Below are 19,338 nucleotides of genomic sequence, written 5' to 3'. Positions count from 1 at the left end.
ATAACGAGTGAAAATTAGTTAGGTTAAGATGCTTCTTTTCACATTTTGAAGAGAGAGGCCACACCGCTCCAGTCATTGTTGGGTTGGGTTGGAAAAAATCGATTTGGGTCGATTCGACGAGACTCAATTTGGTTTGATAAGTTTTTAATATTGTTTTTATTTGTTAATAATATATATTTTATTATTAATAATATATCTTATATTAAAAATTTATTTTATATTTTTTAAAAATATAATTTTTTATTTTAAAAAGGCAGAATCCAAGCTCAAGTTTTGAGCATCTAGCTCGGGTTTTAGATATGAATCTAAGGCACCCTTTTTGTTTTTTTTTGTTTTTATGGTTAGAGAAACAATATATTGAATGGTGAAAATAACCAGGGGTTTTGAATTTGAAACATAGTCCCACTTGAAGTAGACCGCTTTTACCACCACCCATTGGAATTGCGATTGCATTTCCCTTTTTTATTAACTTTTGTAAGTTAATGAAAATCGCTGGATGAACCAGTTTTTCCTTTTTTTCTTACTGATTTTTTTTGTTCTTTTAGCGTTTTAATAATCAAGACGCAACAATGTTCTCTAATATCCCAACAAAGCACGACTTCTTTTTATTAAGCAAGAATAGATGGGCTACTAGATTCTGCCAACTAAGTCGACACCCTAGCTGCTGCATTCTTTATCTTCTTCAAAATTGAAGGGTTTGAAGTCCAACCCCCTCGTCTCTTATTCATTTTCTCATAAGATAAGGGTGCGTTTGATCGCATTATACTTGAAATCCGAAGTTGATATGAAGAACTTAAATTTTGTGGATCTGCTGCTCGAAACCACAATATTCTTCGCTTTTTATTTCAACTATAGGTCTCAAACCCCTTGTTTGTTTAAACAATATTTTTTTTTTCCAAAAGCGTAGCATTTCAGTTCTTAGATGTGCCATGTAAGATCCCCTCTTAAAACAAGTTGGGGACTTCAAAGGCATTGGATCATGAATCTCAAATCCATGCTACATGCTACATGTAAAAAAAGAAAAAAGATAGATTTGATCCATGGATCTAAGAGCATCTGATATTAGATACGTGGTAAACAACTACTACCTAAAGGTAAGACCAGCTAGCCGGCCCATCCCCACCCCATTGGTCCCTGCTTAGGACCCACTAGACCTGGTATAGGGGCTAGGCTCCATCCCTATCCACATCGCTCCAACCATTTTAAAGATGTACAATGCTCAGTCTCATATTGCTTGGCTTGAGTTCATCTCTCTGAGTCGAGCTTTATGCCGCAATCTCTTGCTCGACTGTTTAAGCTAATGTCACTGGATTCTTATATATTTTCTCTTTTAAATGAAAATAAAAACCATTAAAAAGGCACTAAAACTTACCAAAAGTTACCCACATACCCCTGAAAATTACCAAACAAAGAAGACACAAGCCGAGTCGAGTTTAAACAAGTCGAGCTGGTATAACTTGAAATCAACTGCTTATAACTCAAGTTTTACAAGCTCGAGCCAAGATGAAGTAGAGCTTATATGGACGAGTTCGAGTCGAACCGCAGTTAACTCGACTCATTGTAAACCCCCAAACCAATCGCCTGCTATCCCGAGCCATTGAAGTATGACGTTCAATGGATCCTTCCCATGCAGAGGCGTTGGAGTTGGAGCAGTTGGACTTGTCATTGACGCCTTGACCGCATTACTTTGCACCAAACCAAAGCTAGCCCCTTCTTTTCCTCTGCCTTCTGTTTGAAGGGACATAAAGTACATAATTAGCTCGCTTTTTGGTGCTAAAGTACCCATATTTCATACCAACTGCCCTATTAACCCTACCTAGTTTGGAAATAGGTTTTTAAGACATTCTTTTGCATGTCAAGGAACCCTTTTAGAACTAAATCTCAAGCATGTAAACCCCAAGCGAATTCCAACCTCCATCCTTTATATATATATATATATATATATATATATATATATATATATATATATATATATATATATATATATTCAATGCCCATATTTCTTTTTATTTTTTCGAGGGCATCATTCAACAAGAAGCATACTAATCTACTATACTCGCATTTTAATATTGATTTGTTTAGTGTAAAGGTGTAGACGTAATTAGCTACGATGGTTGACCTATTAAATAGGTATCTAAAGAGGGCAGATTTTTATATGTGCGTCAGAAAGCACCATCTGTGGTGACTGGAATAGTGGAGTGACTGGTATGCAAAGACGAAAGCACAGGAAAAAGTGGGTGGAGAAGGAAATTGGGCTCTGAGAATTGATATAAAATAGTATTTCAAGTGCTAAGAAAGAGACTTATGGAGCATTAAGCAAGAAACGTTGCAGATAAACATAAAGAAGTAACACCAATCATTAGAAAATAAAGCAATGCCGTGGGAAAAAGAAAGGAGGTTGGGAATTAGAACGAAGACAAGGTGGTGATGCTGGCGCTTAGGTGGTAAAACGACCCTTGGAAAAGTGTGGTTAAAGAAAAATGGGAAAAATTTTCCTCCAAACAGACATAAATCTTGCTAGCAAAATCTTTTCCATAGCCAGCCTACTTCCTAACATATCATTGTCATTCTCGTTCTGGGTGAGGAGAGTCCGGGTAAAATAGCTGCATATTTCTACTTACCCACCTCCTTACGCTATGTTCCTCAGAGCTTCTTAGATCATTTCGTCACCCAGTTAAGTTGCGTCGTGCAAACAACAAAGAAAATTGCTAATAAAGTAATTTTTTTAATAGATAAGTTATAAATAATAGGCTGATGCCTACCACGTGGTGGAATCAGAAATTTTTTTAGCTGATAAAATGGATATGTATAAATAATAAATAGTTGAAAATACCCATACTAAAGAGAAAATGAAAACCTGTTTTATCAGATTCTGCTTTGCTTGGGATTCCCAACTAGAAAAAGAGATGCTTGCCAAGGCACCTGAAAATTTATGGCATATGGAAAGAAATTTCCCAGATTTATCTTCAGAGAGAGAGAGAGGAAAAAAAAAGGGGCTCCCCACCGAACACCAAACTTAGATTTCCGGATAAAGATGGAAGAAAAGTAGGGCCAATATCCAAATCGAGCCGAACAGCAACCGCGTCCCAACGGAAAAATTTTGTGGGACGAAAAGTTGTTCTCTTTTTTCCGGTTTTTGCTGCCGGAAACCGGCCGCTCTCGCGATGCGCTCGCACTGAGCTGTCTCCGAAACAATATTCTGAAAATGGTAGGGTCCTCTCCGAGAGCACCCGAGGCTGTTGCTAGTGGCAGGCAGATTGGTCTTTTCGCTTTCAGATAAGCACGTGATGATGTATGAATGATGTGTTTTGAAAACTATGGGTGTCGTGGGTTCTCTCCTCATCGGAAAACCGAGTGAGAAAACCAACTCTCCCCAAAAAGCTCTACCCCTCTGCGTCAAATCCGTGTATGGGTGGTACCCATAAATATGAACCCAAATTTGCGGCTAAATCCCAAGAGGCTTCAGTTTCAGGCTTCCTCCGCTCTCCCCTTCTCTCTCACTTCCTCTGTGTGACATTTGCTTAGTAACGCCACCTCTTTTTCCCCGTCTTTAAGTTTTTTCGCTGACCATTCAGCCGTTTCTATCTCGCTCTCTCCCTGTATCGCTAGAATTTATTCGAGCTATCTTCTGGTTCCACCTGATCTTCTTCTGGATCTGTTTTCTTTTCTGATTTCTGAATATTTTGCCCATTTCCTTCGCTTTCGCAAGTTTTTCGGTAACCCGATTGGCCGTTTCTTTCGTCGGTTCCTCCATCGAAAGCCCCTTTTGCGTTTCGGGATTTCCTGCTTCTTTGGGCATTCTGATTAAGATGTTTAGCGACGACCATCGATCCCCATCTCTGTTTTCATGCTGCTTCCGCTGCTACGAGGGCTCCGACGAGGAGAAGCCGAGGCTGCTGCGACGATCGTCGGCGTGGCTGAGGAGCCGGGCTCATGAGTTGCCGGAGCTCAGGGACAAGTGCAGGAGCCTCTTCTCGAAGGTGGGGAGGGAGGGCATGTGCAGAACGAGGCACGCGGGGGATTTTAAGTACGACCCCCTGAGCTACGCCCTCAACTTCGATGATGAGTCTCCGGACGAGGAGGCGCGGCTTCACGATTTCTCCGCGAGGTACGTGCTCGCTCCGGCGCCCGCGAACAGGGGCAGGACCGCTGACGAGTCGTCGGTGGCAGTCGTTTCGAGGGAGATCACTTGCAGTTGATGGAAATCAATTTTTTCCCCACCCTGGAAGGGCGACTTGAGATAATTGCATGATATTTCGGTGTTTCTCTCTTTGATTCTTGTATATATGGTTTTATGATGATTGCGATCAAACTCTCTCTTCTCTCTGTCTCCTGATATATCTTCTTTTTGTATTATTTCTAGAGCAATCATCAGTATGGCGTAATTTCCTCTCTCTCACAAACTGGTTGTATGTATGTTCTGTCTTGCAATTCATGATATGCTATTTGCATCTCTGAGAGTTAATGCAACGTTCTTTGTGGTTACACCAACAGTTTGGCAGCTCAGGATTTTGATTCCCCACTAGTTGTTCTTCCTCACTAGTCACCATGGCTAGTGGATTTGTTGGCAGACTACCTTTCTTCCCTCTCTCTCTCTCTGTGGTAAGAGTTCAATGGATGGTAGTTGTTAGTGGTGGTCGCACTTCCATGGCCAATATGATCGAATAAACCACCCATGCGCCATGATTCTGCAGAGAAAGAGAGAGAGAGAGAGAGAGAGAGATGGCTTTTCCACATTTTCTCTTTTGTAGATGCATTTCACAACCTTCGGATACCTTTGCAAGTGGGTAATTTTCTGCGGTGTTAATCTCATCCATGAGAGCTAGATGACTACTAGAAAACGGAGAAACAACCAAGAGAGGGGGAAACGTCATGATGCTCCAGATCAGTACCCGGGCCCCCTAGCCGGTGTCTTTATTCGGAGCCTTGAGTGCTTTTTCTTCAATCTTAGGGAACCAATCTTCGGCCATTGTTCCCATTCCATGATTGTAGAGACTGTATATATTTTATATGGAGAATCTTGACCATAATCAACAAATGTCAGTCAATGTACATTGGAATAATTGAGCCCATTATTTTTTTTTTTTTGGCGGCAAAAATAGTAATCTGGTTCGTGAACAAAGACAGGTGTAATATTTTCCTGCTTATCTTTTGAGACATTCTCAGTTTAAACAGTAGCATGGATTTTAAATCGATGGTATATGTTAAAAATTATGGTCATGAATTTAAGGTGTTGGATTGAGGAGGGGATATCCAACCTTAAATCTATGGATATGAGATTCTAAACTATCAAACACAAATCTCAGATCCAAGGTGAAACAAACACAACCTAAGGAATTTTCACACATCGAGACCCATGGAGACCTCCAAAAAAAGAGCTCTATTGCTTTCTTTTGAAATCGTGATACCGAACTAATTTAGCGATAAACAGATATAATTTTTTAGTTATGCCTCTTATGTGTGTCTTAAGCGTTTTAAGCTGTTTTCCATATATTTAACTATACATAAGAATGTAAAATGTATGATATTATAAGAATTTATAACAAAGCAATAGAAAATAAATTTCCAGATCAGATTTTAAAAGGTATGAAAGCTAAGACTGTAGAATTTTGGAACTATATAAAATATGATTTATTCGTCTAATTTTCATGAGATCTTGAATGCTATAAATTCAAACATTTTGCATTCATCTGTGCAACTGAATTTGTAAAGCTGGTGTAAGGCTTGAACAATTGTCCCCATATACATATGAGTTCTCATACTATACAAAGATGTTACGTCAAAAGAAACTTTTGCAAAGTGAAGCTACTACTATTTTAATAAATTACATTTGATATGGCTGGCCAGTTGTAAGTCATTTTGTATTTTATGATCCTCATGATCGACTAGATATACTATTAGGCAACACCATAAACGATGCATTTACTATTTAGTAAGAAGAGCATTGTGTTTCTGCCTTACGGAACACAACTTCTAGTAATACGTTATCTAAAAATACCATATTTTTGTTTCAGAAAATAATCTCATTATGAAATTTTTTCTTGCTCAACAATCACATGTTGGATGTAAGTAAGCCATGTTTCTGAAACGTCAACATGTTGTTCCTGAAACATTTGTTCCAATCAGACAAAGTTAATCTTTTCACCAAATGCCCTCTAAAAGTTTTTTGAAAACTGCATCGATAGAACATTTAACCAGCCATAGAAAGTGATGCCGCTTATGGCAACCAATAGCTGCAGAATTAAACATTAAAGGGCTATGCAGGTTCTTCTTATAATCTCCTATGTACTGCCAAATTTTGCTTGAGATATTGATGCCAAAAAACACCTTACCTTTGAAAGGCGTGGAAATATAAGTACAAAAGTTTAGTGTTGTCCACAGTTATCCTAAAAACAGTGTAATTTACTGTTTCCAAATAGAATTTCGTAACTTTTTTTGCTTTTCAAAGCCTAAAACAAGCGAAGAGCCTTAAACTTTCTCATCATGTGTTTGATTGTGCATTTAATCAACAGAAGACTAAAACAAGGTAACATTTATGCCTATAAGACTCGGTGAGTTCTAACATCATAAAACAGGAAAATATAAAGTCTAATAAGAATCATTTGACAAGTACTTCTGCTGCGAAACTAGAGGTTTGGTGTACCTAGTGCGCTTTCTATACTGAACCAAAATCGTTAACCTTTGACGAACTCTATAAGTAAAAAGAAATACAATTCTTTAACGGAAAAAATGTCATCCAATTTGGTCACTAATTTGGTATCGACCAATGGAATGAAAATTTTCCTAACATGCCACAACATGTGAATGAGTACATGAGATCTTGGTGTCTTGGATTTGTGTTCTCTTGAAGAGCTCAGAATACTGTTTCACGAACCTGTTATCGTTTTACCTTTTTCCTTGTTATAGATAATGTGGGAGAAGAGCAGTCTCCACGCTGCTTCCCATCTTTCATCTGAAACCTATTCGACAATCTCCTTCATTGTAGCTGGCTGCATGTTATCTATCTACCTGTTTATTTGGCCCACAGTAGATCAACATCGTCATCTTCATCATCACCTTGCACCACCACTCTGGCAGCTTCTTCATGTTACTCGAAGGATATCAAGTTGAAAACCTTGCGCTACACCTCATAAAGCTGAGTGTTCATGGCTCACCCTCATCTGAAAAAAAAAAAAAAAGGAACAAGAGAGGGGCCGACCACATCCGGCTCGATTCTCATGCTAATTGTCAGCACAGTGCACAACTCAAAACTTGGTATATGTGCTTCTTTTGGTTTAGAAGATGCACGACAATGCCCTGTTATTTTGTTCCTTTGCATTTTAAGAATGGGCCAAAGCATGGAAAATGCGTGGCGTTGCGCTGCATCAAGCAAAGCTTTAATGGTGCAGAATCGACTCTTCTTCAATGGCTTCAACTCCACACGTTTCACAACCCTGTATCTGTGGTCCCTTTGTAGACTTTTAATGCGGAATTGAGGATGCTCCATTAAAAGAAAGAAGAACGAAGACCTTATTTCTTGTTAAGATATAAGAGAGAAACTTGGAACAAGCAGGAATTTAATGTGCACAGCCCCAAAATGTATAAAATATTATGCAGGAAATCCAAAAGGTTGAACAAAAGTACCCACTTTTGACCAAGTCCCTTCTTTTTCTTTTTCCCTAATTTCCTTTTCCTACTTTATCTAAGATTTTTTTTCCCTCAAATTTTGAAATGCTGCCTAACTTGCAGCAAGGGCTAAATATGATCTTGACAATTTTATCGGCACATGGATAATGGTGTAATCATAAGAAAGTAAACGATCTTAGTAGTTTTTCATATTATTAAGTTGAAATCCTTTGGTCACGCTTCCATCTGGGGGACATTTGCTGCGCTTGTTAAAATTCCTTTTCAAACTTTCAAATGTCTTAGATGGGTAGATCGGGCTGTTATGGGAAACATCGGGCTAGGAATGTTCACATTATATTCACTTCGGCTTCTTCTCTATGAGAGTTGAAAACCTTCCAATGTCTTCATAAAAAATTAGGTATTAATATTCACAACCTAGGGACTCGATAATCAACCTATTATTCAAAAAATTTGTGTTAAACATGTCTTACTCTTTTTTTTTTTCTTCTGTGATTGCATACATATTCTCCAACCTTACTGGAACTCTTTTCCCGAAAAGATGGGGAAAAGACAACATTCTGCTTTCTGTTCTTCTTCTTGCTTCGAAAGAGAAGGGCATGCCTCACCACCCCTATACCATACAGGATTTGATGTGGGAAAAGTTTTCCAGAGTAAAAGTACAATTCATGTTTGTAAACTTTTGAAATTCAAGCTTGTTAGCACAAAAAGAAAAGCCTATCCTTAGGTCATGCTATCCCGATCTGCCACTTTTTAACATACTCCACTTACACTTTGACCCAGCCAAGCATTGAGCCTGGCCGGCCCCGGCCCCATCCAGAACCCTTGTTCCGGGCAGGCTTGATCCCTTCTCTAGCGGCCTGCGGCCCTTTGACTTATCGAGCCGAGCTGTCTTGAGGTCATTCTCGCAACCCAAGCATGGCCGACCACCGGTCAGGCACCAGCTCAAATGCCATTTGCCTCTTCTTGGAAGAGAAGGAGAGGAGACAACCAATAACCTTTATTTCAAAACCCCCGAATAACACTCCTTATCCCAATTCTAAGCGTCATCAAGACACTAGTGTTTACGAGAATCGAACAAAAGACATGCCTCTCGTACACACCTGCTGCTTGACTAGTTATGCGACCATAGGTTGACCATAGGTTGAGTGAGCCCACACCGCTACCGAACAGGCTGCTAAAACCAATCCGTATACGAGCCAGCCAAACCAGGGGCTGGCCATATCACGGGATGCCCAGACCACATTTGTTCACCTTGAACGAGGCACGGTAGAGGTGCTGTGACTCTTGTGACCAAACTTCACAATTTTTATTTATGAAGACAATCTCTAACCGATTTCTAGTTCATTTTTTCCTTCCAAATAAAAGCCTACGCCTTTTACCATTACAGATTAATTAAGGAATCTATTTATGTTTCTTTTCTATAGTCTTATGTGGTTGAAAATATAAGAAAACCATTTACTACAAAAAGAAGGCAACGTAAAAAAAAAGGCACACTTCAATACATATCAAAATCAGAACCGCGCGGGAGGATTCAAAAACACAAGCACTTTCTAGAACCAAGAGAAAATATTTGTCCCCGAAAAGCAATCATCTAGAACCATAGCATTTCTAAATCCTAAGCACTCGAGCAAGATTCTCTGAGAAAATAGCATTTCCCTGTTTTCTTCTTTTTGTTTGAACTTCTGGTGCTCAACTATGTCCAAAAAGCGTGTACATGGACATCATGCAGCAGGAAGCACGTGAACTTATATACTCACAAACAAAAGGACATACTTTTCCTGCCTTCCCTATACTAAAATTCGGTTATTTCTTATGTTAATATTGTTAAGAATTTTGATATATTTTTTTTAAAGTATCCAAAAAAGTATTAAAGAAATTGAAATAACTTTCCTTTCTTTCGTATAGTTGTATAGTTGATGATCTTCAACCTTGTCAACTATGAGCCAATGGCAGAGATACATTGAAGCTGGTGCGGCCCCATAAAAATTTCAACCACCAAAAAATCTTGGCTCTGCCACTGCTGCCATCTCCTCCATGAACACCCTCAAAATCTATGGCATTGTTTTTCATCATCACACATTACAAGAGAGATATAAATAAACTAAAAATGAAAAACAAAACAAGTGAAATGAACCATGAAAATGGAGTGAAAAAAGGATCGAGTATGATTCTAGGAAGTCCTTTGTTTCTTTTCTCCCCAACCCAATATCCAAAGACTGACTTCTTATCTATCTATTGTGGCAAACTTGGATGTACTCATAACATAACCAATTTGCCTTAAACCTGCAAAGCTCAAATTTTTCAATTTTTTTAATGTAACATAATCCGAAGTGTTCAGCAAGAAGACATTTTCTGCAAAAATGCAATATTCACGGACAAATTTGATCAAAGCCATACACTGCATTGAATCTTCTGGCAGAATACTGTCTCTCAACTCTTGTGTCCCCTGCTCTGGGAAGACCTGCAAACATACTAATGCTGGTGGGTGCACCCAACATGAGCTCCTTTTTAATGATGTAGGTCCCAGCTTAGCAGCTGTTAGGTCCGGAATGAATCGGGACTCATAGTCATATATGGGCGTTTTGTCATTGTTATCTGCACCATATCTACTCCACATCTGGCTCCCCATCTGTTCCTCTCACATTTCGAGTAACAGATACTTCCAATGCTTCATACCCAGAAAAAGGAACATCGGGGAACTTAGAAATTGTGGTCTTTAATTACAACTACAGTGGTTCTTAAGGGAGTTGGTGCAACAGTCGGAGCGAGCTGGTAAACAGCCAGTTTCTAAGCAGGGAGCTACTGATGCACAAGCTGAATCACGGCAGGGAGTGACAACTCAAGACATCAAAAACATACCGTTTATTCTAGGGGCACAAGGAGTCGGGTGGAATCTTTGCCGCTTGTCTAGGTGGTAGGATGAAATCTTTCTCTTGCTCACCTAAAAAGATTATTAGTTACATAATTAGTAGCTGTCTCAGGTGTTTAGCCCACCAATCCTTCATAAATTCCTCTAACCCAGAACAAAACCCCAACTTCTGTAGTACAATTTCCAAAGCAAGGAAGAAATTAATTAATTAAAGAAGTTTATCACTTCAATCGACTAATGGATGCTAGTTGATCAACACTTGCACACACAAACACGCACGCAAGCGCACACACACACTCACTTTATTATTTGTAAGGATATGTTATGTATGTAGTAGTCAAATCTAGCTCATGACTGTCAAAATGAATTTCTTTCCATCTCCCGTCATGGATATATGTACTTGTTTGATTGTACCCATTTCTCTTTGAATGGTGTATGGTACCCCCAAGCCCTTTCCCATATATTAATGAAAGTAGGTAAACTACCTACACTTTGCCCAAGTACAATTCAGTTATATATACATAGAAAAATTGGTATGTCCTTGACCACTTAGGTCAGGGATAAAAACTAGATCTCTTAGATTTTGGTTAAATTATATTTTTAGCAAAATATCAACATTGTAGGTTGTTTATAAACACTAATATAACAAACATGTCATAATTCAGGTTACTTTTATAAAAAATATTAATTTTTCTACTAGCCAAATTTTGATGTTGTAGGAGAAGTTCATTTCTCTATTGCTATAAAAACATACTTAGACTTATAGCCCATTGATTTAATATATGTTTCTGACGATGCAAAAATGTGTTTTAACAATCAGTTCCAAAGGGTTTGATTTTTATCCCTAACCCAGTGGTTGGGATCTACCAATTACTCTCTCTCTCTCTCTCTTTATATATATATATATATATAATTAGGTCTGTCACTCAACAGTGATCATTCAATGAATGGACTGTTGAGTATTTAATGAAGTGAAATGAGTTTAATTATCTTATGCTTTTCATGAATACGATGTCCAGTGTCTACATCTTATATATCGACTTCTCATTATTAGGACATCCATGCAAGCATAACTTACATCTCTATATCAGAAGTACGTTCAATAGTACAACTGTTTATGACAATTGTCACTGCTAATTAATTTAGATTTCGAACTCCTTTTACTGCAGCAGCAATCATCAACACGCAACTTTTACTGAATTTTTATTGTTGATTAATTTTTTCTAGCACTTCACAAAGAGTCCATTTTTCATCATTTTTAATTTCGTGATTTCGACTAACATATTGTATATAAATTAAAAGTGAACTGACGATTGATGGGCATTTAACCTTTCTCGAGTGCCATGATTGGCATTTCCTTTTCCCCCTTTTTTTTCGAATAAACTGTAAAAAAAAAAAGAAATTGAGCAAAGTGGTGTATCAAAATAACAGGGAATAAAAATGACTACTGGGAGGAATTCAAAGCTTTTTGGCCAGTGCAATGATATCTACCTCCTTTTTCTCATTGCAGCCGAGACAAATTCACTTAGGATCTAACGATGTGGGAACGTATACTCCTCTCAATCGCAAACATTCAGATAAAAAATGAAGTGGAAATCATAATTTTTACGCTGTTATAAAAAGGCTGAACTTTTTCTCGACATTAAAAAATTTATATGGCATTAATTAGGGTTTAGGGCTATTTAGAGGTTAAGTGGAGAAAACAAGATACTGATCAACTAACGGTCACATACCCCACTGTTTATAGTTCAAAGAAGTAAAACTTGTAGAAATCGAGTTGATGGCTGATCCTTCATCGGTCCGTGAGTTCGACCAACTATGTTATGTCCGGACAGACGGATTTGTTTGGGGAACATAAAAAAGATGTGCGGCTTCTGAAGGTATCCTTATTGGTTAAAAATGAAGAGTTTGAAACCATGCATCCTTCTTCAACCACTTTACATGATGTTACTGTTGCTTCCTTATATTATATAGGGAAAAAAAAGTGCAAGGATTAAAGCTGCCAAGTGCCAACGATTCTAAGTTCTAACTTGACTAAAGATTGACTTGTTTCTGACCAAAATGATTTTTTTGGACCATGCATTTCCACTATCAGTTGATCTTACGACATCATTTCCACACCTCAACACCCTTTTTCTGATCGCATCTGTTTGGTCTCCGATTTTTGTTTTAAATTCGACCCATGGATAGTCCTACACTTAACTTTTCTAATTGAAATCATATCTGCACCGAATCGTTGTTTGATCATGCAAAGATTAAATTCTTGGGCTGTCAACATCGAATTAGAAGTTCGGGTCGTGAGAGATGATTTATCCAAATTTCGTCCGGCTCCCAATGTACTTAGCTGGTACAGATTCAGATCCTGCAATTTGTTCAAACCCACTAATCCAAAGACTATAATTTATGGATCTAGGGGGGCACATGTCTCCCTTGCTTGCAGAAATTTTTAATGTGAACAAAAAGGAAGACCCAAATTTGCTGGGTACTTGATGATTAAAAATTTAAAATATGCTGCTGAAAGTATCATAAAATATTAGTAAAGATACAACATTGCTGTGCTGCAAACTATTCTTTAATGCTTATGTAGTGGTTGTTTTTTTTTTTTTTAACTTTTAACTGTTTGGTAACATCCAACATGGCAAATTTGTACTTCCATGGACATATATAAATGGTTATTTTGCTCCTTTTCAACTAGAATCTCACATATGACTTGAATATCTGGCTGCTTCACTACTAACAAATGAACCAGACAATATGAGCAGGTATCCAAGACCATATCATGATCCAGGTAAGTGGTCCAGATCTAGTGCTTCTTTCCCTAACAGCGACATATCTCTGCAAAATCGTCCTTGACTGCTTGCTCTATGAAGATTCAAACCCACCAAGCACTATTCCTATCCGATTCACTATTTTTTTTCCGTGTCTTGTGTTTCGCATGAGAGATCTCCGAAATCAGGTTTATGTTTTGAAGTAAGTGTCAGGTAGGGAGATGGGACCCACGATCTTGTAATTATTTTTAAGTATTCGGGTTTCTTTCTCCAGCCCTGCTGCTCTTCCCCTTACTAGATTCTCTTGAAAACTTTATTGAAACAGTGTCCGCTTACGTGGGCATTGACAGTAATGGCAGTTTTGGCTTTGCTTGTCAAAAACCTTCCCCAACTCTCTCTCTCTCATACACACAACTGAAGCGCCTCACCAACTCTGGAAGGTTTCACACTCCGGCCCATGAAACAGCAGCATCCCTCTGTAAGTATTGAGGAGAAACAAACCCGTTTCTTGATTCTTTCTTCACTCGGACGCTTTTCGTGAAGTTGGTGTTGGTTGTTTCTGTGAGTTGCGTGCTATGCTTTCGAGGGGTTGATCTCATTCCATGGTGTGGTATGGGGATTTTTATATGATACATCTACGTGATTATCCTGAAATTCTGTTGCAAACCCATCTTCTGAAGACACGGTTTTGTGCTCTTTCTAGTTTCTAGTTATGGCGTTCTGTTTCTTTATGCCTGTTGAGAAAGAGAAAGAGAGAGAGAGAGCCTTCGCTGTGTTGCTCTGAGTTAGATAAGAGCATAGTCAGATATCATTGACAAAGAGTGCAGACTTCCTCATTTGGGGTAATACCTGAGAAGAAAGTTTGGTTTGACACAAACTCGTAGACCATGGAGATTATTGGATTAGCGGGCGACTTTAGAGCTTTGCCCCTCTTTGCGTTGCTGAAAAGTTTGAACATAAATATTAACATGGTCTTGGTGTCTTTGTTTTTAAGGAATGGAATTATTGTCTGATCAATTAGTTTGAAGAAGTACGGGGTTAGGTGAAGCAACAAAGCAAAAGAAAGGGAGCAATATAATCCTTACATAGAGGTCCCTCCTCTAGGTTCAGCAAATGTCCTTAGCTAAAAGCGAGAAAAACTGTTTGCCTACCTATAAAAGATTCTGTATCTAGGCTCAAGCCATAGGCTTCAACTGCTCCTAACAGTTTCCCATACAAATGAGACACAGAGCCATGACATTACATTGACAAGCAAAACAGGGATGAAAGAAGGCAAGAGATAGTCCATATTGTCATGTCCATGATTGAAAAGCAGGTGAACTGAAATTTCCAAATCAAGTATACTGTTTTTGTTTTGTTTTGCAAACCTAATGTGACTAGGACACTAGAGGTGCCATGACACCGCTTACTGGGCACACAGTCAAGCTTGCGTTTCTTTTTAGCCTTTATTATATTTTTTCATCTACTTATTATTTTCTTTTTTTATGGTTTCTCATTGGCATGACTAAACCTCATACAATTGACCTTTTAAGAATCTGATGTCCTTAAAAATATCAAGCTTCTTGTGATGTTTCCATGGTTAAGTATCTGATTATGCACACTGGTTCGTAAATGTGCTGCTGTACATCTGATGTGGTGTCAATCTGGACTTGAGTCCATGTCCATGCAGTACAGATGCTTGAGCACGATAACCTTCTGTAACAAAAATTTTTGTTGCAAACCTGGAGTCTCACCCTTGTTGTGGTATGGTATGTAGTGGGGACACGAAACTGGTAAATTTGGGATCCAGTTAGTTGGTTGGTCTTAATATCACAAAGAACCATGAGTTTGTTTCTTTTGTCAGTGGTGGAGGAATGATGCCACAGTATTTCATCATCAGATAGCCTTATGCATTTGATTTAACCCACTTTTAGTATATGAAGAATCCATGTTTTCGTGGTCATGGGAGATATGAATTTGGTGTTCACACTGTGGTCTCCATGCATGAGATAAGTTTTGTTTGTTCTATCAAAAACTTGTTCAGTAAGTTGAAGACTAACTTCAACAACATTGATTCTATAGGAAACGTTTAAACATTACCACAGATTTGAAATTTCTAACAGAACGATAAGAGTTCCATTGCATTTTAATCCAAGTGCAGGTAGGAGAACATATATGAACGTCCATGCATATTGTTGATAAGGTGTCCAAGAGCATTCCTTGTCTGACCTCAAGGGAACAGAATTTTTTTGTTTCATCATTAACAATATGATTAAATTAAAGGCATTAAAGCTAGTATTGGGAATGATCAGGTTGTATGCTCCTGGATATATTGCCTGTTACTTTAGTCTTTTCTGGTGTATGTAATTGAATCTTTGATCAAGACAAGTATCCCATATATGTTTTTCCCAGCATATTATCATCAATTGTGCTTGCAAGGGATAAGCTTTCGGCCGCGTTTTTTTATTAAGAATCTATACTGATGCAAATTAACTTTTGGTTCCCTTTTTCTTTGAAGATGCTTCATGAAGATAAAAGTTCAGAATTCATTTCCATTTCTCATAAGTGCCATGGGAAAAAACAGTTCTCGACAGGAGATGTTGCTCTTCATCCAGGTTCAGTTGGAATTCGTGCTCCAACAAGTGCAACAGGTTCAACTAAACAACGTCTTCGTTGGACACCTGATCTCCACGATCGATTTGTCGAGGCCATTGCACAACTTGGAGGGCCCGATAGTAAGTAATCCTGCTTCTTTAGCTGAAGTAAATTATTGTAGCACTTTCCACTGGTACCTACATCTAGTGGATTAAGTTGATCTATCCTATTGTCAGTTATTGATGTCTGCATGCATATGCATGTTTATCCATTTAACATTGCGTTATGGATCTTATCAAAAGCATTCAGACATGGGGCTTCTGATCCTAGGATCCTCTATTTTGGATGTAATTAACTTTCATTGATTTGGTTGACAATCAAAAACTTCTGTAACAGGTTGGCTTTGGTTGTGACCACATTGGGGTTAGCCACTTGGGAATCCATATGCACATTGTTTGCAATCATACAGCCAAGTGTATTTCCAAAATAATAATAATAATAATAATTTTAGACAGGTGGTAAAATTGTTGGATACAGTTAATTACAATGCACATAACACGAATTTCTATCAGAAATAACTGATCTACTTGAAAGACATTAGTCTAGTGTGAATAATGTTATATTCTATTGAATTTTTTCTTAGTAGTCCCAACTCACTAGAATTCTTCTGTAGGTCAACATCTTTGTATTTTACTTCGTAGTTCATATCTCCATGCAGTAAATTTTATTGGTGGGTGTTCTTTTGTATATGATTTTCTAGAATTATCTCAAGTCTTTCATTAATTTGGTAGGGGCAACACCTAAGGGTGTGCTGAAGTTCATGGGTGTTCAGGGGATCACAATATTCCATGTTAAGAGCCACTTGCAGGTGAAATTTATGACGAGTCCCTATCGTGAACTCTAAACTTGTTGTTTTATGATTGATATTTTCCCCTTGTCTTCTCTAGAAGTATCGGCTGGCAAAGTATATTCCAGATTCATCAAATGGTCAGTTCATTCACTCTTGTTATCATCCAGCTTGGAGTTATAGGAGCTCTTTAGTTAATAAAAACTCATTTCCTTCTGTATCTCTTATTTTTCATTGCAGGAGGAAAGTCAAATATTATGAAAGAAGTGGAAGTTGCTAAAGATAATGACTCACACCAGTATGTTATGACTGGTTCTCTTCATATTTAAATAGTGTGATTTTATAGAATGATTCTCATCTTGTTTGGGCAAATCTTCCTGCAGCAGCATCTCATCATATCTAACATTATTCAAGAAGATAGGGGAATTTTGAAGAATAAGAAGGAGGGAAATAGTATATGAAATATATAATACTAAATTTAGAAGTTCAAAAATTTTAAAACAATGGTGGACTTTCTCCTTTTGGTTACTTTTCCTATATATTGTGGTCCTCTCAAAATATTTTGATATCTGTGACAATGCTTTAAAATGTCACTGTGTCATTTTTATAGAAAAATATACGCTTTTTCATAAGTTATTGATGTACATACTGATGAGAGATTCTCTTTTGAATACTTGCAAGTTGGTTGAAGTAGCTGGAGTATTTATTGCCTTGTTGAGAATCACGTCCATTCCACACCCTTGCACGAGCATGATCAATGATGGGGTGGGGTAATTTTTATCAACTCAGAATCAATCCATGGTCCACTCTGGTTTACCTTTTGTATCAGGGGAAAAAGAAAGAACTTTCATGTTGAGCATGCATAGTTTTCTCAATTAGGAGAGCACATATGCTTATAAATTGTTCTTTTCTTTTTTGTGGATGTGTGTGTACCTCTGTGTTGATGACTTGCATACCGATTCAGTGGAGATGAGATCAATGAAGCAGTTCAGATGCAGATGGAGGTTCAGAAGAGGTTGCACGAACAACTAGAGGTGCAATTTCTTTGTTATTCACTAACTTACCAGTAGGCTGTAGCTCCCTCAGCTGTATTTGTTGACCTGTATGCATCTATATCTTTGCTTGACAATTACTCTCTCTCTCTCTCAAACGTCCATCACAATGAAACTTAATGCACAGACAAATTTTGTCATGCCACAGGTAATTCATGCATTCTGGACAACCTTACATTATTTGCAAATTTCACTCATCAGTCAGCTTTTTGTGTCTACATTCTTTAGTTGTTACGGGAATGCTTATACTTTTAAAAGTGAACATCAGATGTTGTTGATTATCACTGCACTCTTATTAAGAAAAGTTTGTAGCGAACTTCATAGGTAGTACTGCCTGTTATTGTTATTTAGATCTGAAAAGCACAGTCTAAGGTAGTGAGATAAATTATTATCAACAAATTGTGGTCTGTGCTGCGTCTCCTCCTTTTTTATTGGTACCATGCTGGTCCTTGTTTCACTGCAAAAAACTGCTGCTTTAACAGATCATAAGGTCTAACCATATGTGGATTGAGAACAAATGGTCCTACACACTGAGATTTCTGAAACAAAAAAAGAAAATTGTAATCTATCATTTGGTTCTTTTTTAATATATAGATATTGTAAAATCAAGGTACATAACAGCATATATTTGATGCATCATTTCAAAATATAATACTATAATGTTGGTATAGAGAATGTTTCTTCCCCTCTGCATTTGGATGTGACTTTCTCGTTGGCGAATTTTCTTCATGACCCTTTTTTGCATGTGGTGACGTTCTATGGCAGTTTTGTGCAGTCTGTAGATGTTGCGGCATTAGTTGGACCTACTTCTTAGTCTGTTGGTTGCTTATGGACTTCCCCAGCTTACCTGTTTGAATCTCTTCATTGACTAGCTGCATGTTCTGGTGAACAATCAGGTGCAGAGACACTTGCAGATGCGTATTGAAGCACAGAACAGATATTTGCAGAAAATAATAGAGGAGCAGCAACAGCAGAACAGGCAACAAGATTCACCTGCAGAAAGAAGTCTTCCTTCTGCAATGAGAACTGTAAATCTAGTTGACGGCACAGACAATGAGTTTGCAGTTAACATGATTCCTAGATGGCAAGGCCAAACAGATGATCTGAGAACTGAGTCTCATTTCAGGCCTAAGGAGAAATCCCCAGTTGATCTCTTTGAATTGGCGCCTAAACGACCCAAGTCAAGCATTGAAGGTGCAGAAACTAGAGTCGGTGCTTTTGTAGCCAAGAGTCCAGACTCTGCCAACAAGCACCCTCCTCTCATGTCATCATCTGAAATGGAAGCATTCCTCAAGCGGTTGTAAACAAGGTCCACTACACTGCATGGGATATCATTAGTGATGATGGTGACACTTGCGGGGACGAGAGATGGTGGTGGATGCTGCACTGACAGTGGCTTGAAAGTCGGCATAATTTTTCATTTGACCTGATGCATTCAACCTGGTACCGTATTCACCATTTGCCTCAGCTTCACTCTTGAGCTGGCTGGCCCCATTAATCAACTTTTTGTCTATAGCTTGTAATATTTTCTTGTTTTTAGTGCTAATTTCGATCTGTAAATCTCTTTGCTGGTAGTATCAAATACAAGCACTCTTCCCCTTC

The 19,338-nt window shown here is 38.1% G+C and overlaps 2 protein-coding genes across 2 annotated transcripts; both read left to right on the top strand.

Moving 5' to 3' along the window:
- The first annotated feature begins 3,316 nt into the window (after nucleotides 1-3,316).
- LOC116249680 (uncharacterized) lies at nucleotides 3,317-4,451 on the top strand. Its single transcript, XM_031622875.2, has one exon. The coding sequence runs from the start codon at nucleotides 3,810-3,812 to the stop codon at nucleotides 4,197-4,199; it is 390 nt and encodes a 129-aa protein (XP_031478735.1). The 5' UTR covers nucleotides 3,317-3,809; the 3' UTR covers nucleotides 4,200-4,451.
- Nucleotides 4,452-13,552: 9,101 nt separating this feature from the next.
- Nucleotides 13,553-19,338, top strand: LOC116249723 (protein PHOSPHATE STARVATION RESPONSE 3-like). Its single transcript, XM_031622952.2, has 7 exons — nucleotides 13,553-13,741; nucleotides 15,761-15,977; nucleotides 16,629-16,705; nucleotides 16,785-16,824; nucleotides 16,925-16,982; nucleotides 17,649-17,718; nucleotides 18,633-19,338. Exons 1-7 carry the CDS (start codon nucleotides 13,721-13,723, stop codon nucleotides 19,038-19,040), a joined length of 891 nt encoding a protein of 296 aa, XP_031478812.1. The 5' UTR covers nucleotides 13,553-13,720; the 3' UTR covers nucleotides 19,041-19,338.

This window comes from Nymphaea colorata, chromosome 3, assembly GCF_008831285.2.
Source record: "Nymphaea colorata isolate Beijing-Zhang1983 chromosome 3, ASM883128v2, whole genome shotgun sequence".
Taxonomy (NCBI): domain Eukaryota; kingdom Viridiplantae; phylum Streptophyta; class Magnoliopsida; order Nymphaeales; family Nymphaeaceae; genus Nymphaea; species Nymphaea colorata.
Note: the sequence above shows the minus strand (reverse complement) of the source record. Positions and strands in the feature narration are given on the sequence as shown.

Coding starts and splice junctions, on each gene's coding strand:
- LOC116249680 (XM_031622875.2), top strand. CDS start 3,810: ATGTTTAGCGACGACCATCGATCCCCATCTCTGTTTTCATGCTGCTTC.
- LOC116249723 (XM_031622952.2), top strand. CDS start 13,721: ATGAAACAGCAGCATCCCTCT. Junction 16,706..16,784: donor ATGTTAAGAGCCACTTGCAG/GTGAAATTTATG, acceptor TGTCTTCTCTAG/AAGTATCGGCTGGCAAAGTA. Junction 17,719..18,632: donor GGTTGCACGAACAACTAGAG/GTGCAATTTCTT, acceptor GTGAACAATCAG/GTGCAGAGACACTTGCAGAT.